The sequence below is a fragment of the Vombatus ursinus genome, unplaced genomic scaffold (genome assembly GCF_900497805.2).
Source record: "Vombatus ursinus unplaced genomic scaffold, bare-nosed wombat genome assembly UNPS02014158.1, whole genome shotgun sequence".
In the NCBI taxonomy this organism is placed as follows: Eukaryota; Metazoa; Chordata; class Mammalia; order Diprotodontia; family Vombatidae; genus Vombatus; species Vombatus ursinus.
The window spans coordinates 6285048-6301062 of NW_020953936.1; the positions used below are offsets into that span (position 1 = coordinate 6285048).

Sequence of the window (16015 nt, forward strand, 5' to 3'; positions counted from 1 at the left end):
TTGGCATTTATCCACACATTTCCTCTTGTTATTTAACTTCTCATGGGTAAGTTAATGAGATTTTAATGAGATTTTAAATTCCTTCAAGCCATAACTAACTGCTTATACTGTTTTTTTTTGTCTTTTTTAATGCATACATCAAATGAGATATTTCTATGATTAGTGGCACAGTTCCTCACACATAGTAGATGCTTACTAAATGCTTGTTCCCTTCTCTTTTCCCCTGTATTCCCTAATGGCTCCAAACGTTCAAATAATTGTCTGACCCATTTGTTGAGTTTCTGCTTTAACACTTCTCACTTAAAACGCCCTAGTGTCTATCTGTCTGCAAGAGGGTTGCTGTTATTGTTGTTGTTCAATGGTTTCAGTTGTGTCTGACCTTTTGTGACCCCATTTGGGTTTTGTTTTTTTTGGGGGGGGGCAGAGATACTAAAGTGGTGTGCTATTTCCTTCTCCAGTTCATTTTTACAGATGAAGAAACTGAGGCAAATATGGTTAAGTGACTTGCCTAGGGTCACACACCTAATAAGTGCCTGAGGCCAGATTTGAACTCAGGAAGCCTGACTCCAGGCCCAGCACTTTATCCACTACACCACCTACCTGCCCCAAAATTGTGAGTTGGAGGTCTCATCAAGAGGGTTAAATAAACATATGTGTAAACATTATACTTTAAAAAAAAAACCACTGTGTGTGATTCCTAATGTTTACACTTGGAAGCTTTGAGGGGAGGGCTGTACTGGGTATGAAGATTTTCTAGTATCTCAAAAGTGATCCAGAGGCTTTGAGATTTAATTTCATCAAGTAATTTCAGCCAAATCAGTATTATTTTTGTGCCTGTTTTACCCAATCAGTCTACTAATTGGTCTCAGGCTCGGGCTTCTCTTTGGTTACCAAGACCTTTCTTCTTATAGAGAAAAATAAGATAGATCTATTAGTTCTCTTTCGAAGATAAGAAAAGGAAGTTTATTTCTGGGTAGTGGTTGTGGTAGAGTACCTGAACAAAGAGAATTGATTTTTTTTAGCATCTCCCCAGGGCTAATAAGACTGGAAAATCTCCCTACCATTGAAGGTGTGTGTGTGGGGAGGGGGGAGTGGGAGGGCTCTAAACTGTTAAAGCACACAGAAGCCCATTAACATCACCTAAAAAGCAGACTAAAGATGGAATTGTGACAGAAGGTGTCAGAAAGCAAAAATGGCCCTAGTAGTGATGCCAGGAAACAGGGCAAACCAAGGAAGCCACAACTACCGTCTTACATTTCAATAAATGAAAAACAGTGTGACGGTACCTTTCACATCTGGTCGATATTGTAATCCATCATCCTTCTTTCCCAACAAACTAGTATCATCTGTGTCTGTAAGATAAAATATTTTTTTAAAAAATCAATGTTTGTAAGATTTTCAAATCATTTTTACAAAGTATCGACATTTAAGGAATTATCTTGACAAAATAAAAGCTTTTGCATTTATGGCCAAGGCTCAATTATTCTCAAGGTTCTCATCTTTTTCTCATTACCTACCTCTTTACTTATTTTTCTCTGCATTGTCCTTTTCTATTTCTTTGACCACCCACGAAGTTTAATGGAATTTGACCCAATAGCTTTGCTATTTCTGTGGTTCAGTGCATTTTAAGTGTATGTTTAATTTAAATTAATTTTGGTTAAGCCAAACCTTATCCACCACAGAACTTCAGGGGATGCAAACCCAGAAGCTAGTTAGTTAACCCTATACATGAATGGCAACAAAAAAATAATAATAAATGACAGTAGTCAGTAAGTATTTACTATGTGAGTGATAAGCTCTTGGAATACAAAGAAAGGCAAAAAAAGAAAAAGGAAAAAAAATAAAGAAAAAGAAAGAAAGAAAAAACAGAGAGAGAAAGAAAGAGAAAGAAAGAAAGAAAGAAAAAGAAAGAAAGAAGAGGTCTGCCTTCAAGGAGTGTAGATTCTAATGGGAGAGACAATTAACTAGGTACATTAACTGGGTATATAATGTAATTATATAGGTAATTAACTAGGTATGTAAAAGATTTATCAGAGTAAGATCTGTCGACAGGCAATCACAAATTCATGAAACTTATGTGAAAACTAGGTTTATTACAAGAGAAATGAACATACATGTGGAATCCTAAGCTGAGGCAAACAGTTCACTATCCGAACGGAAGTTTGCATATTTATGAAATTGTGACAAAAAAAGGAGGAGAAAAAGAAATCTCCACCTAAATGGGAGTGGCAAGGAAGGAGAAATCATGAATAATTATGATGGTAAAAGTAGTATTCTTTTCCCTTGGGAACTGCTAGACCGTGAAGATAGGATGGTCTGCTTATCCATGGGTCCCTGCTGCACAAACAGTTTCTCAGTCTGGTGCAGACATGACTGATACCTGTCTTGACTCCCAAGGACATATAGGGAGTCCAGTTTGGGGTACAAACAACAAGTTATGTCAGCTGGGGGAGCGGGGCTTCATACTTGGCATGGTAAGGACTTCCTGCATGCTCTGGGTCCAGTGTTTCTGGAAAATATGGCAACTCAAAAAGACAAGTTCAGGGGACCCCTTAACATTTCTTAATGGGCAGTCTTAAAGAGGAAGACATGAGCAGTTGGTGGGACCAAGAAAGGTCCCCTGCAGAAGGTGGCATTTGAGGTGAGCCTTGAAGGAAGCTAAGGAAACCAAAAGGAAAAGGTAAGAGGGCAGAGCATTTGTTCCAGGCATGGGAGACACCCAGAGCAAAAGGAATGGAAAGGGAGTGTCATGTTCAAGAAACTGCAAGTAAGCTGGGGTGGCCTGAGCATGAAGTTTGTGGGAAAAAAAAGGCTGGGCAGCAACAGCAGTAATAGTTCACATTTAAATAGTGTTTTTTAAAGTTTATCTTTTTCAGTCCTTAAAACAATCTAATGAAGCCATTTTACAGAAAAGGAAAATGAGGCTCAGGTAAGTGATTTTCCCAGAGTCCGTGGTGGGAACTGAACCAAGGTCTTTCCAGCACTTGACAGGAATCCCTTCTATAATATCCCTAAGAAATGGTTCCTAGACTTCACTTAAAAACTTCCTGAAAACCCACCCAGCCAAAATGAAAAAATAGAAAAAGAAAAAAAAAAGGGCAGCTATGTGGCACACTGGATAGAGCACTGGCCCTGGAGTCAGAAGGACCACAGTTCAAATCTGGCCTCAGATACTTCCTAGCTGTGTGACCCTGGGCAAGTCACTTAATTTCAATTGCCTCCAAAAAAAAAAAGTAGAAGAAAATCTCTTGTCTCTAGAGGCAGCCCCTTCTACTTTTGAACAGGTCTAATCATTAGGAAGTTATTTTTCTTACCTTTAGTCTAAACTTGCTTCTCTGAAATTCTCTGAAATACCCCAATTCCCTTCTGTCCTATGGAACAAGTCTAATTACTGTTCTACATGGCAATTCCCAAGTCTTTTTTCTCCAGGATGAAGTCTCTATTTGTTCAGTGGGCAGCTAGGTGGTACAGTGGATAAAGAATCGGGCCTCAAGTCAAAAAGACTCATCTTCCTGAGTTCAAATCCTGCCTCAGACACTTATTGGCTGTGTGACCCTAGGTAAGTCACCTAACCCTGTTTGCCTCAGTTTCTTCATCTATAAAATGAGCTGGAGAAGGAAATGGAAAACCACCCTAGTATCTTTGCCAAGAAAACCCCAGATAGGGTCACAGAGTGTTGGACACTACTGAATAACATTTGTTCAATTAATCCTCTTATAGCATGATCTCTAGGCCCATCACAATCCAGGTCATCATCAATCGATAAGCATTTATTAACCATTTGCTAGGCACTGTATTAAACACTGGTGATACAAAGAAAGGTAAAATAGTTCCTGCCCTCAAGGAGTTTGCTCTCTACTTTATCATTCAATAATTGACCAACAATCATGTAATATCTACTACTAGACACTGTGTTGGGTACAGGTGTTACAAATATAAAAGAGAGACACAGTTCTTGGCTTCAAGGAGCTTACATTATACTGGGGGAGGGGGTAGAATGGAAGGCTCATTGATAAGTACAGGATATATGAAAAATAAATAAACAGTGACTTGGTGGTGACACTAACATTTGGGGTGGTCAGGAAAGACCTTTTGAAGCAAACAGAACCTGAAGTGAATGTTGAAAAGAGCTAGGGTATCTAAGAGGAAAAAGTCAGCGGGAGAGCATCCAGGGAATGGGGAAATAGCCTATATAAAGGGAAGAGATGGAATGTCCTATATAGGGGACAGAAAGTAGACCAGTTTGACATGAGGGAGAGTAATATAAAATCAGTTTGGATTAATGAGCTGGGGCCAGGTTGTGAAGGGTTTTATATGGAAAGGTTTTGCATGAATGCACATGTATAATCTACACCAAATTGCTTGCCTTCACAAGGAATATTGGGATGAGAGGAAGGGAGGGGGAGAATTTGGAACTCAAAATTTTTTTAAATGAAATGTTAAAAATTTATAGTTTACATGTAATGGAAAAAATTAAATTAAATTTAAAAAATTAAATGTAAAGGGTTTTAAATGCCAAACAGAGTAGGATGTACCTCGAGGACCCGTAGAAGCACGTAAGCAGAGAAGTGACATGTTCAGGTGTGTGCTTTCATGTGCAATGGTGTGGAAGACATATTGGAAAGAGGAGAGACTGGATTGGGGGAGGCCAATTAGGAGGCTGTTGCAATAGTGCAGGTGAAAGGTGATGAAGGTCTGTGCTAAGGTGATTATGTTGTGTATGTGGGGAGTAAAGAGGAGACAGATGTAAGTGATGCTGAGGAGGTGGAATCAATGAGACATGGGGGGAGTGAGAGTGAAGGGTTGAAAATGACTTCTAGGGGTGAGTGAAATTTCTTGACCGAAATGTGGAAATTTGAAGGAGGAGTGGGCTTCTGTTTCAAATGTGTTGTCTCTGAGATGCCTAGGGAACATGCAGGTAGAGATGTCCAGTATGCAGTGGATGTTTTTCAAAGATCACTGACAGGTTATTAATCACAGACTCAAGTTCTTTCAGTATCCTGGAATACCTTCTGAGGTTCCTTCCAGCTCCCAAATTATGATGTTATGATCTAGACCCAGTGACTTGAACTCCATTCATGGAGGCCAGCTAGGTGCTCACTTACCATCACCACATTTATCTGCGGTTTAGATGTCTGAATGACCGTTTAGATTCTATTCTTCCAAGTCATTCTTCTTACAGAAAAACAACAACAAAATAAGAGTTGTTTTAGTTTATTGTCCACTACTATCATCCTTTCCACCCTAAGCAGCAGTCCTATCTCCTTTGATCTCAATATAGTTAAATAAAGGCCCTTTGTGTTGTTTTTAGCATTTATAAACCATCTCCGCACAGTCCGGGCCTTAGCACTGTTGACACTATTCTGACAGGGTCCTGCAACTCTTTTCTAGTCATTTTCTATTATCTGCTCTTGCTTTCATTTCCCATCTATGCATCCTTTAAAAATTCAGTTCAATCAATGCATGCAAAACCAAGTTTCCTAAATAGCTCCCATTTCCTCTGCATGAGAATTGTTTGGAATTGTGTTTCCAGAATTTCATTCTTGACAGCTTCTCATCTATCTTGGCCCACATTCTCTTGTACAATGTTAAGCCACTGGTTCTTATCTATTCTCTCTCTGAACTCTTCTAAATATGGTCTTTCAAAATCTAGGGTGGTTTTCAGACTACCTGGTTTTTCTCTATCACAAACTCTTAAGGTGGAGAGGTCACTTTTCCCCAAGGTTCCCATCATGTCCACTTTATCTACCAGTTCCCCTTATTTATGAGAATCAGATCTAGAATAAAATTTCTCCTTATGGACTCCTCCACCATTTGGGAGATTAAATTTTCATTAAACCAAATTTAGAATTTATCATCAGCTGTTCTGTTTTTGACAGAGAGAGAACTCCAGAAAATGTTCAGATAGGAAATCTTCCATCATTATTACCTCCTTTCACCCTCCCAGGTTTATGATCCGTTTCCCAAACTCTTCATTTAACGTCTCCTTCTGGCCAGACAGTCTGTCATATGCTGCCATGATCATATCACTTTGGTCTCTCCTTGCACTGATCTTCCTCCAAATTTTTCCTCCCTCTAACTTCTGGATTTCTGCACGTGAATATATCTTCCTAACATATATATACCCTATACCCCCATCTTTTATTTATTCTGCTCCTATTTAATAAAGCATGCATATAAAAGGGCCAGGAATGTAGCTGAGCAGGTGAAGCTTGTTTCTTAGGATCTCCCACTCATCCACGTGGGAGAGACACAGAGTTCGAAATATGAGGAACTCAACCTCAGAGTTATTGGTAGTTGCTAGGCAAATAACTAACCTGGGTTATAGTCTAACCTTCAGAGATTAAAATTGAGAGGTACATGGAATGCTTGCCAGGAGCTGGCACGCTTGTCTATGAAGCCCCCTATCCTAGTGATCAGGAAGTTTAACTCAAAGAAAACATTAAATCTAAAGACATTAGCTAGACAGGAGGGCTCTGACATTTATTCCAAAGGGCTTGGTTCCGAAAGGCTTGGGACATGAGGCTGAGGATCATTTGATAGGGAGAGGAGAAGCTTTGCAGCCAAGTCTCTGGGGTAAATTAAGCTTTTTTGCTGGTTCCAGGCAAGATTTCAACCTCCTTTCTACAAGAGCTGTAACAAGAAAAATGATGTGGGCTTTAAGCTAAAAGAGCATGGCAGTGCCTTCTCTTCTCCTGAGGAAGAGATAACACAGACCAAAGATTTCATCTGAGCCAGGCAGTCAGCCCTCAAGCACCATCCAGCAGAGCAGTGCCCATCTGAATAGAATCCACTTGAGTAGCATTGGGTGGAGACTGAGAACAGAAGGAAACAGGCCCAGTGGGTACAACATAATGACATTAGAAGACATCACTGGCCCTCCAGTGTCAGAGGTTCAGGTTGCCCCTAGGATCACAGAATCATGAATTTGGAGCTGGAAGGGGCCTTTGAGTCTTTTTTATGATCCTTTTTTTTTTAAGCTCTAGGGTAATACAAGTTGTAAATAACAGAGTCAGAATTTGAACCCAGGTCCTCTGACCCCAAATCTAGCATTTTTCCCAATGCATTTCACTATCAGTACTCACATGGTACCATCCTGGTTGCCCTTTTCTGTATAATTTCCTTAAAATGTGCCACCCGAGTCTAAACACATCATACTAGATATGATCATCTGAGGGACCAGAAAATTTTGGCTTATCTGGCACAATGTCTTGCACATAATAGACACTCAATAAGTATTTGTTAAATTGAATTAGGATCACAAGGATATTAGAGCTTGAAGATCATCTAAGTTATTTCCTTTATTTTACAAATGTAGACACTGAGGCATGGATAATTGAAATGACTTGCATTAGTCCCACAGATAGAAATGAAGCTGAGATCTGAACCCTGGCCCTCTGAATTTTAATTTTCCCAAGCCACTGATCTCCACAAATTTGACAAATAAATGTGTATAAATGCATGTATATTTGTATATGTATGTTTAAATCATGCCCAACACTTCATGACCCCATTTGGGGTTTTCTTGGCAAAGATACTGGAGTGGTTTGCCGTTTCCTGCTCCAGCTCATTTTATATATGAGGAAACTGAGGCAAACAGGGTTAAGTGATTTGCCCAGGGTCACATAGAGAGTAAATGTCTGAGGCCAGATTTGAACTCAGGAAGATGTGTCTTCCTGATTCTAAGCCCAGTTCTCTATCTACTGTGCCACCTAGCTTCATATGTGTGTGTGTATGTACACACACACACGCACATGCACACACACACACACACACACATATACATCTTTATACAAATCAGTCAGTTCTAAACCCACCTAACTATATTATCATCCATTGACCATCTCTCCATCTTGTCCACAAAGATATCATAAAAGACTATCAAGTGCCTTGCTGAAATCAATTCATTTTAACAGACAATTAAATGTAGGAAGCTTCTAAGTATCACACTAGCCTTTGGGTCACAAAATTAAAAATCAAACAATCTCTGCCCTCAAGAACATTACATTTTACTAGGACAATTCCTGTCTAGCTATTCTATTTCCATAGCCTTTGCCTGATATCTAGCTTTCCTGATTCAGGCGAAATTCATTCATATGGAACATTTGAAATGCACTGGGGGGGTGGGGGCGTGATGAGTGTAGATGAGGGAATATGTTGTACTTTTGCTGTTACCTGCAATGATTTCCCCCCACCTTTCCTACAGGAATAAAAAACTCTTAAAATCTTAGCCGGGTCTGATCCCAATGGCGATTCCCTGGCTAGTTATTAGTGGACTGAATGGCAGTACAGGTGACAACACTTTGGCTCTGAGTAATACAAAATATCTTATTACATTTACATGCTTATTAGTGTCCCTGATGATTATACTAATCATCAGGGACCCTTTCAACACACAATAAATAGCGAGGCCTAATTGATACTCCGGCGTGTTGGGAGAACTTCACTGATGACCATAAAACATGATTATGTGGTTCAGTAAATGCAATGCTAGACTGGGAATCCAAAGGTTTTTGTTTTATCCCTGTTACTGAATTAGCCAGGCCAGTGCTATAGTATATTTATCTATAAATTTAGATTAGAAAAACAATCCCAGCTCTGGAGTTGCATTCAGGCTCTCTGTGCTGTCTTGTTTTTGTTTTTTCCCCTCCAAATGCCATACCTCCACCCTAACACACACCCTTTCCCTTGGAAATCTCATTAGCTTTACTGATCTCTGCAGTTTTCCCCAAAACAAAATTATTGTATAGATCTATTGGATCATAGTGGAGATAATTTAGATTTAATTTAATACAACTTATTTAGTTGTATTAAACCTTCAGAGGTTTTTCTCTCCATTGTCCTCAGGATAAAACATAAATTCTTTTGTTTAGCTTTTAAAGGCTTCCACAACCTGGCCCCAACCTGTCCTTGCAGCCTCATTATACATTATATACTTGGCACCCTTCTCTCCCCCCCAATTCTGTGATCCAGTCAAACTGGCCTTGTCTTTGTTCCTCACACACAACACTCTGGTCTTCTTTCTCTGGGACTTTGTACCGGTCGTCCTCATTTCTGGAATATACTCCCTCCTTTCCTCCACCTCACAGAACCTCACTCTCCCTTCAGAACAGTGCAAGTCCTACTTTCTCCATAAAGCCTTCCCTGATCCCCTCAACCACTAGTGGCCTTCCTCCCTGATTACCTTACATTGACAACCTTGAATTTAACTTCCTGGTATTTATTTGTATTTGTACATATATATGTGTTATATATGTATATGTGTATGTATACATATATGTATAAATGCATCTGTGTATATGTATACATATATTGTATATATGTGTGTTTACAAATATAACCATGTACATGTGTATATATACTTTATGTATACTTTGTATGTACAATATACACACACATATGCTTTATTGACACACTTTACATAAGCTATATCTATATCTATAGATCTATAGAAAGTATATATCTATATGTAGACCTGTATTTCCTTTCAGAATATAGGTTCCTAGAGAATAGGAATAATTTTCATTCTTTGTACTTTTGTCCCCAGTGCTTTGCACAGTGCCTTGGCGCATAGTTTTTGTGGTTGTTGACATGGTGGTAGTGGTGGTGGTGGTAGTGCAGTTGTTTCAATCATGTCCAATTCTTTGTGACCTCATTTGCAGTTTTCTTGGCAAAGATACTGGAGTGGTTTGAGATTTCCTTCTCCAGCTCATTTTACAGATGAGAAATTGAGTCAAATAGGGTGAAATGACTTTCCCAGGGTCATATAGCTAGTAAGGATCTGAGGCCAGATTTGAACTCAAGAAGATGAGTCTTCTTGACACAAGGCCCAGTAGGCTTATCCACCTCACTACCTAGCTGTCTATGGCACATAGTAGGTACTTAATGAATGCTTTCTGATTGATAGACTGACTGATAGACAAGATAGACGGAGGTGGGGTAGGTAATAGTAGAATTGGGTGAATTAGGATCTAGTTGAAAGGCCAGGTCTTAAGTGAAGTCATTAATGGCTGAATGTCCACTTTGAAGGAGGTCTCTAGTGGAGTGTTCTAGGGATCTGTTTTGGTCTTTTGCTGTTTAACTGTTTATCAAGATTTCTATAAATAGATACAAAATCAATCACACAAGATAGGGAAGATGTGGCTAGATAATAATTAGTCTGAAAAAAAAAAGATCTGTGACAGACTATAAGCTGAAGCATCAATATGAAATGTTATCCAAAAAAGGAAAGCAATTTTGGATCGCATTGAGAATTATAGAGTGGCTAGAACCAGGGAAGTGGCCATCTTGCTGTACTCTTCTATCTTTCCTGGTCAGGCCACATATATAGAGAATACTGTGATCAGTTCTGTAGATGCTATATTTGGAGAAGGACATTAATGAACTGGAGAATGTCCAGAGGTGGGGAACCAGCATGGTGAAGATTCTCAAGATTTCACCAAATGAGTATCAGGCTTTTTTTAAACCTTATCTTTGTTTTGTTGTATTATTATTTACTTTTGTTAACTACTTCCCAATTAAATTTTTAAAAAATTTATTTTATTTTTAATTTATGGAATAAAACAAGCATTTCCATAACACAGTACAATAAAAAAGATGATTGCACATGAAACTACAAATCTACTATGCTCTACTTGCTATTCCTTTTAAATATATAACAAAATTAACATGTAAATTTCTTTTTTTCTTTTTTTCTTCTCTACCCCACCCCCACCCTAGAGATGGCTATCATTACATCTTTAGACACAAATAGGTGTGTGTGTATGTATATGTCTCTATATATATGTAAAATTATTCTACCCATACTTCTATTTATCATTTCTTTCTCTGGATGTAGATATCATCTTTCTTCATATGTCCTTTATAGTTAATTTGGATATTTATAATAGTCAAAATAGGGATATTGTAGGTGGAAAAAAAAAGAGTTTGGAGTTTGTGTGTAAGAAAAAAGACATGATGGCTGAATTTAAGGCCTGTTAAGTGGAAGAGGGCCTAGGCTTGTACTCTTTGGCACAAAAGAGCAGGCCTGGGATTGATGGCTGGAACACAGGCAGAGAAGCAGATTTAGAAGCTAGAGAAGGGAAAACTCTGTTCACAATTAAAGTGGGGAAAGGCTAGCTGGGAAGGGAGTTGCTTACAGAGTACACTCTTTACTTGGGTACAGGTTGGATGAGATGACCTTGGAGTTACTTTCCAACTCTAAAATGTTGTGGTTTCCCCCTAATTACCATGCAGCACAATAACAATTAATCCTGTCATTAAATGTACATGATTTACTCATGAGTTTTATTTGATTGCAGCACTAAACTATGTTTAAGTATGATTAGCTTTTATAATTTGTTGCTCAGACAGAATTATTGTTTGCTTACATTTGGAAAAAAAAATGGAGAGAGAGCTCATTACTTGTCTACCAAATTGTGCAGAGAGCAAACACTTCCTCTTCCTCTCTCCTTAACCACCCTCTTCACCTGTGCACTGGATCCCATCCCATATCACCTGATGAAGGCTTCTGCCTCACAACCTGCCCCTCCACAAAACAAAGTCAAACAGTTTTCCGACTTGGGGTTCCAAGCTAAACTGAATCCTCAAACATCTATGCATCTCAATTCAGGACTGAACTCCATCCAGCTGAGACTCTTCTAATTAGTTTCTTGAAAAGCTCTATGTTTAGGGTCATAGGTTTAAGTAATTACAGAAACTTCTAGCCAGCATGAAATATTTCAAAACAACTTATTCATGTGACAAAGGAAAAATGAATGTGTTCTTGTAAAAACTTAGGGCATATAGACAAAGACAAAATACAAGGAGATTTTTAAAAGAAATTGATTTTCAAAAGGGAGAAACAGAATTCCTTTACATTTTAAACTCAAAACGATATGCTCTTCGTTTTCTTTTTGGGTAGGCAATGGGGTTAAGTGACTTGCCCAGTACACTGTACCACCTTGCTGCCCGGTTCTTTTTTTTTCTTTTTTGGACTAGGCAGTGGGATTAAGTGACTTGCCTAGGGTCACACAGCTAGTAAATGTTATGGGTCTGAGGCCTAATTTGAACTCAGGTCCTCCTGAATCCAGAGCTGGTGCTCTATCCACTATGCCACCTAGCTGCCCCCTACCCCTGTTTTTGTTAACAATACATTCCAAACTCTGGATTCATAACAACATCTCTGACAATAATATAATAAAACAACAGGAATAATGACAACCTCGAGCAGTCACTGCTCCTCCCAGGCCCTCAGTTTCTTAATCTGTAAAATGAGGGAGTTACCCTGGATGATTTCTAAGGTACCCTCCAGCTCCAACTTCTATGATTCTATGACAAAAATACAAAACACACAAATGCTGTGTAACTAACTTGACAGATTTGACTAGGCTAGGAATTACAAAGGTTAAAAATTAAGCCACTCTCTTAAAGGAATTTACAATCTATAAGATGGTGGGGGAGTGGGAATCACATGTAAACAGATAAAAGTAATAAAAGGCAAAGTGTGATAGAAGCAAAGCAGAGATCCAAACACAGTACCATAGGAAAACTAGAGGAAGGAGAGGAAACTTCTGCAGCAGGGATCAGGGAAGTCTCTACAGAGAATGTGACACCTGAGTTGAACCACGAAGGAAAGCAGAGCTAGGATTTTTCAGAACTCTGAATTTTCCAACAATTAGAACCTACTGAAAAAATAAATGAGCAAGGAGCAATAGCTCATCTCTTGACAAGTAAGTGAATAAAATCCGTAAAGTATAATGAAGCCATAAGAACACAAAGAAGTGTCCAACTAAAATCCTGACTCCTATAAGGAAGTGGTACACTAATTAAAAGTGTCCATTTTCTTTCTTGAAAACTATCCAACTTTGCTGATAGGATTAAAGATGTGTTATTATTTAGGAATTTCGGTAGAAAAATAAAATAAAAATTTACCTGTGCAGTGTCCAAGATGTCTTATATCAATCTGTTCCTGTTTCACACATGATGCTTCTCGAACAAAGCATGGGTTGTTGTAGGAACTTCCATCAGAAGCACAGACAGGATTAAAACTGTATCCACTGCAGTCTATGTTACACACACACCTAATGAAAAACATACAAACTTAGCTCATCCTTAAAACAAGAAACCATAAAATTAGTTCGAAGATATTTGGAAATATACATACATACACACGCGTACACACATATATAAATATATAGTTACTTCTGGAGATATAATAAAAATATTGTTTCATATCTCCCACCGCCTTACTTCCCACATTTAATCTCAATTCTACCTCTGTAATGTCTTGCCTCACATTTCTATTCACAAGATTTAGAAATGAGAGGAATCTTAAAGATCATCTGATCTAACATTTTACAGATGAAGGAACTGGGGGCTTTAGAGAGGTTAAATAACATGCCCTAAAATCACTGGGATTTGAACCCTGGACCTCTGATTCTAAATCTAATATTCTTTCTATTATATCACACTTCCTTCTTATTACTACTATTACATCTGGGCCCACTTATATCTCTGCTAGACTACTGTAATAGCCTTCTAAGTTTTCTTCCTGTCTCTTGCCACCCCATCTCCCCTGTCTATTCCTGACACTGCTAATAGATTTGAGCACTGATTTAGTCACTTCATTTTTTCCACTCAAAACCCTTCAATAGCCATATTGTTTACCAAATAAAGCCCAAATTCCTTAGTTGAGTATTCAAAGACATACACAATTTGATGTCACCCTATCTTTGTGGCCTTATTTCACATCATCATTTACCATGTATTCTCTGTTCCAGTCGAACTGAAGGCCTTCCATCCCTTGCCTTGGGCTTTCTTGATTTTGCCTTTGGTTTATACCATTCTCTAAATTTGACGTGCCTTGCCCCACTTCCACTTCTCCTGCCCCATCCCCCAAGCCATAATCTCTATTTATTGAAACGCAAGACCCAGCTCAAATATTATCCCTTCTGTGAAATCTTCTCTAATTCTCCTCACTCAGAAATTATATTTCCTACAATCCTGCATTTGTGCCAGTGTAGTTTGTGCCTTTTCTATTCAACAATTCAATAAAAAAATTCTCAAGTGCCTACTACGTACAAAGCATTGTCATATATTATAATTATTTGTGAATCTCTTTTATCCCTTTTACTAGATTACAAATATAATTCTATAAGGGTATGGATTATGTGTTATTGATTTTTGTAGTTCCCTCCTGCCTAACAAGTGCATTGCCCGGAAGAGGCACTTAAGACATGTTTGTTGAATTGAATCAACAATGTCACTGGGAAAAGTACTGAAAAACAAGAAATCCTTATGAAGAATTTCTTACTGGTAAGAGTATGCTGCTAACCTTTTTTCATGTACAGGTAAAATTATACCAGTTATCTCCTCTGAAATTTCCTGAGGTCCACAGTCAATCAAAGTAATTAAATAATTTCATGGATCATTCAACATCATTTGTTGAAAATCTCTTTTATCTTGTCTTTTACTGGCTACTATGATAAGAATAAAAAAGAAATATGAAACATCACCTAATGAAATACTTATACTCTAGTTGAGAATATAAACCTTGATAAAATACTTAAAAGAATTTTATATGGAAAGATGGACACATTAATAGATTGGTATAGCTATAAATTAGTGTAATCCTTCTAGAAATCAATTTGGAATTATGTTAAATAAAGTGGCTAAAATGTCCATGTCCAGAGAGTCCACTACCAGGCAAATACCCCAAAAAGGTCATTGACAAAAAAGAAAGGTTCCATGTACACCAAAACATTTATAGTAGCATTTTTTTGTGGTAGCAAAGATCTAGAAATAAAGTAGATGCCCATTGATTAAGAATGGCTAAACAAGATGAAGTACATGAATGTAATAGAATATTACTGTGAGATAAAAAATGACAAATACAGAGAAGCACATTAAGATTTACATGAACTAAAGCAGAACCAAAAAAACCAAAAACACACAATGAAATGAAAAGAATAATCATAAAACCATCAAAAATGAATTTGCAAAATTATAAAGAACAAGCTTGGTTCCAAAGAAGAGTTATGAGAAGACATCTCCTCCCACTCCTTTGCAAAGGTGTGGGGTCCATGGGTGTAGAACATTGCATATAATGTCAAATTTTTTTGTTGTATTGATCAATTTTGCTGATTTTTCCCTCTCTCTTTTTCTTAAAAAAAATCTTTTATAAGGGATGGTTATTTGGAAGGGGAAAGGGAAGGCTACAGGAGGAAATCTAGGCAATTTAAAAAGATATAAAAATGTATTTTTAAAAAATAGACATTTACAGAGCAACACCTACACAGGTGCAAAACAAACACATTTTAAGGTCCAGAGGAACTCGAAGCAATGGAGTGATCGGAGAAAGTCTGTGTGTCAAAGACTATGATAATGTAAAGGAAAATGCTGAGTAATGTTGCTAAACGCTGAGTAATCATAACGACCACGCCTAGAATCCTGGAGAAGAGATAAAGAAACACCTCCTTCCTTTCAGTAGAGATGTGGGGGATGAGAGGAGTGGAATGTTGCATGAACTGTCAGAAGCGATCATTGTGTTGATTAGTTTTGCTTTCTCTTTTTTTTCTTTATTGTAAAGGAAAGGGTATTGACCATGGGAGGATGAATGTGAGGGGATATCCAGAAATGACTGTGATATAAGAAGAAAAGACATCAATAAAACATAAGTTAGAAAAAAAAGTTGGTATGTATGGGGCGGGGGAAAGGTATGAAGGCTTCAAAATGAAGATGAGTTATGAAGGAGGGGAAGGACAAAATTTGGCAGAGGGGAAATGGTATTAAGGCAGGAGAATAGCATGAGAAAAGTAAAAAAGATATAACAGATGAAAAATCTTAAATTTGGAAAAGTCCTTAAAGTTAACATAATTCTGAATCCTCTCCCCAATCCATAATTCTCTATACATTACACACACACACACACACACACACACACACACACACACACACACACACCAAAAAAACTCAGTGAAAACACCTTTTAGGAATAAACGGGTCAACATCTCATTCGTGCCTAAGATTTTATTCT

At 38.0% G+C, this 16015-nt stretch overlaps 1 protein-coding gene across 1 annotated transcript in view; it reads right to left on the reverse strand.

Moving 5' to 3' along the window:
• TMEFF1 (transmembrane protein with EGF like and two follistatin like domains 1) overlaps positions 1 to 16015 on the reverse strand; it is a 145265-nt gene that overhangs the window by 30515 nt on the left and 98735 nt on the right. The window contains exons 6-7 of the mRNA XM_027858997.1: positions 12913 to 13061; positions 1287 to 1352 (exon numbers count right to left, since the gene is read on the reverse strand). Coding sequence (XP_027714798.1) covers positions 1287 to 1352; positions 12913 to 13061 — 215 coding nt within the window. The remainder of the gene's footprint in view (positions 1 to 1286; positions 1353 to 12912; positions 13062 to 16015) is intronic.